Genomic DNA, 10,634 nt, shown 5'->3' on the forward strand with positions numbered 1-10,634 from the left:
TTCATTTTCTTTGGCTTTATTTGATGTAATTGAGTTACTTTTGGCTAGTGTCGAGCCGTTCGAAGGTCGGTATGCATGGGATGACATTTTTGGAGCATCGCTTGGCTTGTTCGAGGTAAGTAACACTTCTAAACTTGGTGCTGAGGGTATGAACCCCTGAATATACGTGATATGTATTTGGTGTTGAGGTGGCGCACCTACTAGGTGACGGGCGTGTGGGCGTGAACTGTGTGAATTATGACTCATTATCTCTGTGGTACTGTGTAGTTACCTAATCTTATTTGTATCTATGAAATCTCTACGTGCGAGAGTAATTGAGCTATGATCCATGTTAGAAACCATGACTAGGCTATATGCTTATCCTGTTGGGACCCACTAGGTCATTTCTATTGTTGAGTTATTTGCTTTCATTGCCATTACATGCTCAGTCATACGCATTAATTTGCATATCATATCTTAGTCTCTGTTACCTTTTATTGATACATCACATCATCATTTTGGGCTGATTTTCATGACATTGTAAGCCCGGGAGACTAGAGAGATTGATGACTGAGTGAGGCCGAGGGCCTGATGGTGAGGATATTGATGGGATCGGGATGCACGCCGCAGAAGGTATTATTGTTTTATGATGGGATAGGGCTGCACGCCGCAACATGTTTTATTGATTTATGCCATGATTGACTTGTTATAGCGCCTGGGCTAAAGGAGCCTCTCCGGAGTCTGTACATACCTCCAGTGAGCGCAGGTACCTACTGAGTGCGAGTGCGAGTGCCGAGTGATTGGGAGGACTGAGTGACTGTGAGGATTGAGTGACTGGAAGGACTGAGTGAATTGATACTCTGAGAGTATGCATATGGTTTTATCATTGAGTTGCATTGCATTAGACATGCATACTTGACATACAGGCATAGAGATGCATCTTCCTCATACTATACGACATTGTGTCTGACTTCACATACACATTGACATGTAGGCATCCATTTGAAAATGAAACATTTACATGTTGAAAGTTTTGGGAAAAATTACAGTTTTACAAACGTACTCATATTTTTGTAATTTCGGTAAAATATTTGGGTTTTCACAAACATACTTGGAAAGCATGCCTATTTTCCGGAACTCTGAACGAGTTGAGCACTATATCTCTGAGTTACTTCTTTTATCACTTTTATTATATGTTATGAAATTTTGTTGGCTATTGGTGTTGGACTCCGACCTTTGTTCCATCTCGTCACTACTTTTAACCTAAGGCTAGGTTTGTTACTTATTGAGTACATGTGGTCAGTTGTACTCATACTACACTTCTGCACCTTGCATGCAGATGTTAGATGTTGTGTTACTGTGCATGGTGGGAGCTGAATTTGAAGATGTACCTGCATTCCGGTCATAGCTGCCTCTTGATCTTGGTAGCTTTAGAATTTAAATCTGTTCATGTAAATTTCAAACAGATGATGTACTTTATTTCATACCGGCTTTGTAAATTCTAAATCTTAGAAGCTTATGATTTTTACTACCAATCCTTGGGAATTCTTGTATAAAAGCAGTTTTATTATAATATCTTCTCTTAATAAATCTCATTTAAATTGGATAATTGTTAATTGACTTACCTGACGAGTTGGGTTAGGTGCCGTCACGAGTAGGTGGATTTTGGGCTGTGACAGTAATTTATTTGTTCTTTATATAGATACAATATCGTAGTTGGATGTATAATAAGAATTATCCTAATCGTCAGTTGTTTAGGGAGGAATTTATAGAAGGGGTTAAGGAATTTATTAGGCATGCAATGTCACTTGAACCGTTTCGGTTTGGAGGATGATTAGGTGTACTTGTACGAAGTGCAAGTGTTTGAATTTTTTGGATTCGGAGGATGTTACGACTCATCTTTATAGAAAGGGATTTATAGATAATTATTTTGTGTGGACTAGTCATGGAGAGGTTGATGGTACAATCGGTGCATTTCATAACGTAATTGTTGGTGAAAGTAGTAGGTCGGTGGAGAATAGCGTTCAACATCCTAGATACCATGAAATGGTTGCGGATAGTTTTGGGATGCACTTCGATTTTGAAACCCATGAAAGTGTTGAACAACCTCATAAAGAAGAAGCAAAACATTTTTATGAACAGTTAGAGGCCGCTAGTCGTCCACTAAGGGAAGGGTGTATGCATTCTCAGTTGTCTGTTGCAGTTAGAATATTAAGTATCAAATCAGATACCAATATTTCTCAAGCGGGAATGGATTCTTTCATTAGCCTTATGAGTTAACTAGATGACCCCACTTCCTCCACATGATCATGCATATAGTTACATAGGTCCATCGAGTCAGTAGTCACAGGGCCATGTAGTGATACGTCCGTCTTCTGCTCCATTTGCTTCACCACCAGCTGGATCGCATCCATCTAGATTTCAGCCACCCGGATCGCATCAGTGGTCTGGATTGCAGCAGGGGTCTAGATCACATCCATCTTCATGAGCGACCCAGTCTCCCTCTCCACCGAGTTCATCTCCTAGCATTTCTAGACTTCGCCTTCGGGATAGTAGCACTGAGCTAGATGCCTCCCCTTCTACGCTTGCTTCAGATTCATCGGAGGATGATGATCTAGAGGAAGTGCAGTATAATCGTTATCATAAGATAATTATCAGGCCTAAAGGCAATGTGTAAGATTTATTTATTAATTTTTTATTTTTTCTAAATTATACTAGCTAGTCTTGTTTATTTAATGTAATTGCTATGTTCCAGGTCCATACCTAGTCATCGAACTACAAAGATAATCACTGATGCTCTAGTCCGTTTGTATGATGCTCCCTATGTGACTTGGAGTAAATTTCCACCGGAGCTCGTGGAGCAAATTTTTAACCAATTTAAGGTTTTAATATAATTTTTATCTATTTAAGCATTATACTAACAATAATTCATCTAACGCTACACACTTCATTTGCATACTAAGTGTGCCTGGTAGGACCGAAATAACAGTGACATTCTTGCAAATTTAAAGTTCAAATGTCGTAAGAGACTATCTGATTCCTTCTGTTCTGCTTGGAAGAAGAGAAAGAAACCTTCATGGGTTCTACCGCACATATGGGAGGATTTGTTGAGGCAGTGGACTACTGAGAAATTCGAGAAGAGGAGTGAACAGGGAAAGAAGGCTCGAGCATCTGAGAAGGGTTGCTCCTTGCACTGTGTGGGTGCAAGAAACATGGGGACTGCGAGGAGACTACTGGTAATTCCTTAAAATATTTAATTCTATTTGTATTGAACTATATTTATATATTTTAATTTAGTTAACATGTTTTATTATATTCGTAGGAAAAAAAATATGGGAGGAAGATGACTCATGATGAGTTCTTCATAGAGACTCATATCCGGAAGAAGAAGGCACCGAAAGATCCAACTGGATGGGTCGAGGACCGGGCGGAGACTACATATATAAGTTTCATAACTACTATAACTTGAAATTAGTATTTATAATATTATATAATTAATAATTTTCTATCTTCTAAATAAAGAGTCTCGATAAGACTAATTTGGAGGAGTACACTTAGAGCTTGCCACCGAATGAGCAAGGCGAGCGACCACCCCTTTCAGACGAAGAAGCGTAGAAGATATAATTGGATGTTGTCAGTGGTCCTAAAAAGGGGATAGCATACTGCCTTCCAGAGAGATCATTTCGACGCTACAAGGCTGAATTGCAAGGTAAAGGGACGGATCACAAAGCTGACACTAGAGCTTGAAGAGACAAAGACTATAGAACAAAAGAGAGATAAATAATTTGATACCCCTCAAGTACAACTAGAAAAGAGGGACCAACAATTTAATGTCCCTCAAGGTCAGTTGACCAATCTTCTTGCTAGTGGTGCTTTTCCCATTCCCCGGTCTTGTAAGCCTTCCCCAGATGTGTCTCCTTCTCGTCTTGATCCTTCGAACCATGCCGTCGATGAAGGTTCTAGTAGTGGGGATGGCGATGATGTAGTACAAAACACTCATTGAATGATGTTTGAATTTTTAACTTGTGAAACGTTTTGTGGTTGGGTATGATGTTTTGTTAATATAGTTTAGTGGAGATGGAGATGATGTTTTGTTAATAATATAGTTTTGATAGTTGTTATTGTTGTTGTTATTGTTATTATTATTGTTGTTATTGTTGTTGTTATTGTAGTTATTGTTGTTATTGTTATTATTATTGGTTGAATGACAATAATGTAATGCTGCCATTATAGGTGATTGGTTGTTGGTAGGTGGTGCAGCTGTAAAACAGCTGTATTCTGCCAAACAAATACCCAGAAAATCGACCGCCTACCGACCGAAGTCGGAAATGTTCATTTGATTTGCCAGAAATTTAAATTTACCGACCGACTTCGGTCGAAATTTTTTTATTTTAAATATTAAATATTTTAATAATACCGACCGACTGCGGTCGAAATTTTTTATTTTAAATTTTAAATATTTTAATAATTCTGACCAAAATCGGTCGGAATTGAACAATTTAAAAAAATAAATAATTAAAATTCTGACCGACGTCGGTCGGTAATTTAAAAATAATTAAAACTATTTTCAAAAATACCGACTAAATTCGGTCGGTAAGATTATTTTGTGTGAGATAACTTGGTCAAAGTGTGTTGACAATTACCGACCGACTGCGGTCGCTCCTCAATTGCGACCATTCTTTTTTCGACGAATTGAAAATGGTCATAAATTGGTCGGTTTCTATTCTATTCCTATCGATTTCAGTCGGTTATTCTAGACGCTTTTTGACAGTTGTTTTTAGTAGCGACACTTGTTGAGAACGAGGCTAAGGGAGGGGCACGTTCAGATTTATTCCCAGCACATTTGCTCTTATGGCTGTGCACAAACAAACTGCCGCCTCTAAATCCGCCAGCCCCGCGATCAAGCTGCAGCACGGCAAAGTTGGAGGACTCCCAATTACCGCGCCCACCAATCCACCAACTAAATTTGCACATACACCCAACTTCAGAGCATCTCTCGGGCACCTGCCTTGCCCATTTCCAGCTCCACTGCCATTGCCAGCACCACTGCCTTTTCCAGAATCTCCATCACCAGTGTTATGGCAAGTGTCACAATGGTTTACAGTAACAAGAGCAAAGAAGAGGAGATTCAGTGACAGGAAAAGGGTGACTGAGGCCTGAGCTTTGGAAGCCATGTCAACAATGCTAAAGTTGAAATATTTGCTGCCTACTAATGAGAAAAGGAGTTTAATTCTGAAGAGGATGTTGAATTGTAGTAGTAACGGTGTCTATTTGTACTTGTAACAAGGCTGACCGCTGCACATAAACAATTATAGACGTACCAACTAATTGAAGCTACTATTAGCATATATTTGTAGTAAATAATTCCCTCCGAAGAGAGTCTTGAATCAACATAGCGTAAAATTGTCCGATTTGGTTCAATCCCGCATAATTTTTTCTAAAATATCTCATACCATAAGAATATTTCTTTTGTTTTTTTTTTCTAGTTACTAATACGAGACTTTGTTCGCAAATCTAATAAACTTTCCCTCGAACTAATTAAGTTCCACATGACTCATCACCAAGCCTCTGGGATTAAGTTCATCATCAACACTGTGTACCCCACCCACATCGTCCAAGTATTGATACTTTCTGAAGCCCACAAACAAGCTTCTTTTTGTGTGTACGTCTCGAAGCTCCGGGAAAGCAATCAAACCGAGCCCCATACGATCACACCACTATAGGCTGGGATATTAAGCCAGCTCAAAGATAATCTTAACATGATGCGATAAATATTGCTCCTTTGGCCTGATCTTGTACTGTTTTTAATAATAGGGCTCACACAATTTAGAGTATCTCGACACTGCCTTATGTAATTTTCTTTTATTTTTAACTACCAATCTTAGACTTTATTCGCACACCCAACCATATAACTTCAATTAATAGAAAATTGTTTTTATCCTTGAATGGTAATGCATGAGTTGTGTGGTGTTGAAAATGTTAAGGAAGCATGGCTATAATTGTATTTGGCTGAGATTACTTAATTAATTGCTTACAGCTCTTATTTTAGCCTCTACTATTATTAGAAATTCCCGTGATCCAAGGCCGTATCTCTACAGAAAAATGTTTTCCATAATTCTCAATTCTCATAACATGGGTGTTAAGATATTTCCCCTTATACGCGTTCATCTTAGCACTCCAAATTTGAACTCTTTGAACATAACTCCATGTCAAGACAAACTTAATCAAATTATTGGAACAATGACTGCTTGATCTTGCTTTATTATCATCTAGTCGTGCATCTTTTTCATTTGAATGAAATGGAAAGACATGTAAACTGGAAAAAGAAGCTCATCAGTTTTCTTACAAATTTTCAAAGGTTACTTGTTTCGTAATGATTTTGTTCAATAGACGACGACAACAACAACAACTCAGTATAATCTTACTAGTGGGGTATGGGGAGGGTAGTGTGTACGCAGACCTTACCCCTACTCTGGAGTAGAGAGGCTGTTTCCGATAGACTCTCGGCTCCCTCCCTCCAAGAACTCCCCAAGTTGTTCAATAGGTGAGCATGAAAAAGTGGAGAAACAAAATTAGGTTCGCCATTTGAATTATTGTCTCTACTAATTATGCACTAGGAAATAAGAATCACTTTTTATAAAGGATTAAGTAATTGTTTTTGCCCAAATTAGGGTAATCTACAGATACAGGACAAGGTAGAAGCAAATACATAATGAAGTTAGGAGCCTCTAAATCACGGGATAGGGTTGTTGCGTGAATCTAATTGAGGTAATTAAGTATTCCTGCAGGTTCATGTGAAGTATTAGTTTAATAATCATATCCAAATGAAAGATATCGACACCATCATTGTCTAACCTATTTTGTTTTTTGTTTAATATTACTTGAGTTTTTGAAGGTAAAGAAATTCGAAAAATCAGAGTATATGCGTGTGTAATTTTTTCTCGCTTGAGTCAAGAAGTTTGATGGTTGCAGCGGTAAAACGCACACGCGAGTATACGCGATCGTTAAGTAATAAAGTGATAAGATAAATTGTCGAATCTACGAGGACTTATTATCAACTATTAGCTAGATCAAACTATACTAATTATCTAAACAAAGATTAAACCCAAAAGTAGTGATGCTAAATTAATTAAACTAAAATAAAAATAAATAATGAACTCTGAACAAAAGATGGGCAGATTTTTATGTTATCAATGTAATGAAAACGATCTAGGGTTATGGGCTATCTAACATTCCTATTGTAGTCTTCAATTGAATGGCTAACTAATTCATCTAGTTTATTGGTTGACATGGTTAATTTTGCTCATAAGAATCTGTCAAATTCTTACTCGCCTACTCAAGCTAACCTAACACATATATGTCTATGGAATTAGAACTAACAAGAACGTATTTAAAATTTCTGTATATCAACCAAGCAAGGCAATTAGGTATATGTCTATCCTAACCGTGAATCCGTTCCCCGATACCTAGGTTCAAGAACTTGCTCTACTCAATCCTATGTGCAATCTAGAATTCTCACTTTCGAGTTTAATTCTAAATTCATAGATAGTATTCAATTGGTGATCAAGTAATTAAATAATTAAGCGCAAGATTGCATAAATAAACCAATATGATAAATCAAGAAAGCAAAATCAATATCCGAATAATAATGGTCATGAAAGAACCACAAACCCTAGAACGTGAAGTTTAGCTACACATAGATATGGTAGCCAAACAATAAATCATACAAAAAAATATAAAAATTACTAAGTTTGGTGGAAGAAGATGAAATTCACCCTCCACGGTGGCTCCTTGCTCTCCCTAGGTCGAATCACCTTCAAAAAGTGTGTTCGATGACCTAAAAGAGGCATTTTTGGCTTATATATTACATACAAAAGTGGTGGGCCAAAGTTTCCCTTTTTCTTTTACGAATCAGTTTCAAGGATTGATGCTGAGTTGGATGCTTCGCGTCCGCCTCAGCTTGAACTTCTCGGCATCGAATGATGGGGTGGATGCTTCGCGTCCACCCTTTGTTCCCTTAATTTTGCTGCCCCCAGGTGCGGATGCTAAGGTGGATGCCTTCTTAAGACTTTACTGCTAAGGGTGCTCCAAATAGCCTTTTTTCCAAGGTTGGATGTGACGCATCCACCCTCTTCTCTTATAGATGGAGCATCTTTTCTTTATATTTTTTCACTCCATCATCTCTAGTGAAGGAATTAAGATTGATGCTCAGAAAATCGCAGTTGTGAAGAATTGGCCTAGACCTACAACTCCAGCAGAGATTCACAGTTTTTTGGGCTTAGCTAGGTATTACAGGAAGTTCATGGAGGGGTTCTCTACCCTTGCCTCTCCGTTGACTAAATTGACGCAAAAGGCAACTAAGTTCCAATGGTTAGATGCTTGTGAAAAGAGCTTCCAAGAGTTGAAATGAAGATTAACTACGGCGTCGGTGTTGACCTTACCAGAAGGTACAAATGGATTTTTGGTATATTGTGATTCTTCAAGGATTGGACTTGGGTGTGTATTGATGTAACATGGCAAGGTGATCGCTTATGTCTCAAGGCAACTCAAGAATCATGAAAAGAACTACCCAATACATGACTTAGAGCTTGCGGCGGTGGTTTTCGCATTGAAGATTTTGGCGTCATTATTTGTATGGGATCCATGGGGATATATTCACGGATCATAAGAGCCTTCAATATATTTTCAAGTAGAAGGAATTGAATCTGAGGTAGAGAAGTTGGCTTGAGTTACTCAAAGACTACGACATCGATATCCTATATCATCCGGGGAAAGCTAATGTTGACACGAATGCTCTTAGCCAGAAATCCATGGGTAGTTTGGCTCACTTGGAGGCATATCGAAGGCCATTGGCCAAGGAGGTTCGTCGGTTGTCTAGTTTGGGAATTCGTCTTGCGGACTCTAGTGAAGGAGGGGTGATTGTGCAAAATAGGGCTGAATCATCGCTTGTTGTGGAGGTCAAGGAGAAGCAATACAACGATCCGTTGTTGGTTCAGTTGAAGGAGGGGATTCATAAACATAAGACTATGACTTTTTCTCTTGGCATGGATTATGGTACACTAAGGTACCAAGGGAGGTTATGTGTTCCAAATGTAGATGGTCTCCGGGAAAGAATCATGATCGAGACTCACACTTATAGGTATTCCGTGTACCCAGGCTCTACAAAAACATATCATGATATTAAGGAAGTCTACTAGTGGAATAATATGAAGAGGAATGTAGCGGACTTTGTGGCAAGATGTCCAAATTGTCAGCAAGTGAAGGCCGAACACCAAAGGCTTGGTGGGTTGACACAGAACATAGAAATTCCAATGTGAAAGTGGGAGATGATCAATATGGACTTTGTGGTAGGACTACCTCGCACTCCTCACAAGTTTGACTCGATTTGGGTAATTGTGGATGGACTCACTAAATCGACACACTTTTTACCTGTTAAGGCCACCAACACAGCAGAACAATATGCTCAGTTGTATATCAAGCAAATAGTCAGGTTGCATGGCATTCTTGTTTCTATCATCTCAGGTCGAGGGTATAGTTCACAACTAACTTTTGGAGGAAATTTTCGTAGGGTTTGGATACTCAGGTGAATCTTAGTAAAACATTTCATCCACAGACTGATGGGCAGGCAGCGTGAACCATTCAGACGCTCGAGAATATGTTGCATGCTTGTGTTCTTGACTTCAAGGGTAGCTGAGATGATCATTTGCCACTAATAGAATTTGCCTACAATAACACTTATCATGCTAGCATTTAGATGGCACCGTGTGAGGCTCTGTATGATAGGAGATGTAGATCTCCCATTGGGTGCTTCGAGACTGGGGAAGCAGAGTTGATTAGGCCAGACCTCGTACATCAGGCTATGAAAAAGTTTAAGATCATTAAGGAACGGCTGAAAACTGCTCAGAGTTGCCAGAAGTCCTATTCGGATGTGCGTCACAGGGATTTGGAATTCAAAAAGGATGATTGGGTATTCTTGAAGGTTTCCTCCATGAAAGGTATAATGCGATTTGGTAAAAAAGGAAAATTGAGTACAAGGTATGCCGGGCCATATAGAATCATTCAGAGGGTGGGTCAAGTGGCTTACAGGCTTGAGCTACAACTGGAGATGTCGTTGGTGCACCCGGTGTTTCATGTATCTATGTTAAAGAAGGTAATTGGAGACCTGTCACTTATTTCCCCAGTTGAGACTCTCGAGGTTAATAAGGAATTGACTTTTCCGATTGCCATTCTTGATAGGCAAGTCTGAACGCTAAGAAATAAAGAGATTGCCTTCATGAAAGTGCTAAGGCCCCGTAAAATTTTACTAGAACCCGGGGTTTTGTGGTGCCGAGGTAGGCTAACGTGTTTGAGGATTGTACGAACTTTTTGGGGTTGTACAGTACGTCGGGGAGTTGAAGCAAATTGTTTTTGCAGAACATGGCATTTCAGCGGTCCACTATGCGATCGCAGAACCTCTTTGTGGACCACAGATCGGCCTAAGAGTGCAACAGAACTTGAGCCAATTTTTCAAGATCATTTTGCGGTCAAGTATGAGGCCGCATAAGGTTTTGCGGGCCGCACAATCCGTCGTAGAACCAGCATGAAGATTTCTGGAGGGAGATTTCACGGTGCGTTATGCGATCGCATAACTGTTCTGTGGGCCGCATAACGGCTGC

The 10,634-nt window shown here is 39.3% G+C and overlaps 1 protein-coding gene across 1 annotated transcript; it reads right to left on the reverse strand.

Annotated features, from left to right (window-relative positions):
• Positions 1–3,537: 3,537 nt before the first annotated feature.
• On the reverse strand, positions 3,538–5,310 carry LOC107770843 (14 kDa proline-rich protein DC2.15-like). The gene has a single exon (XM_016590177.2). It carries the CDS (start codon positions 5,151–5,153, stop codon positions 4,785–4,787), a length of 369 nt encoding a protein of 122 aa, XP_016445663.2. The 5' UTR covers positions 5,154–5,310; the 3' UTR covers positions 3,538–4,784.
• Between the last annotated feature and the right edge of the window lie 5,324 nt (positions 5,311–10,634).

The sequence above is a fragment of the Nicotiana tabacum genome, chromosome 4 (genome assembly GCF_000715075.1).
Source record: "Nicotiana tabacum cultivar K326 chromosome 4, ASM71507v2, whole genome shotgun sequence".
Taxonomy (NCBI): Eukaryota; Viridiplantae; Streptophyta; class Magnoliopsida; order Solanales; family Solanaceae; genus Nicotiana; species Nicotiana tabacum.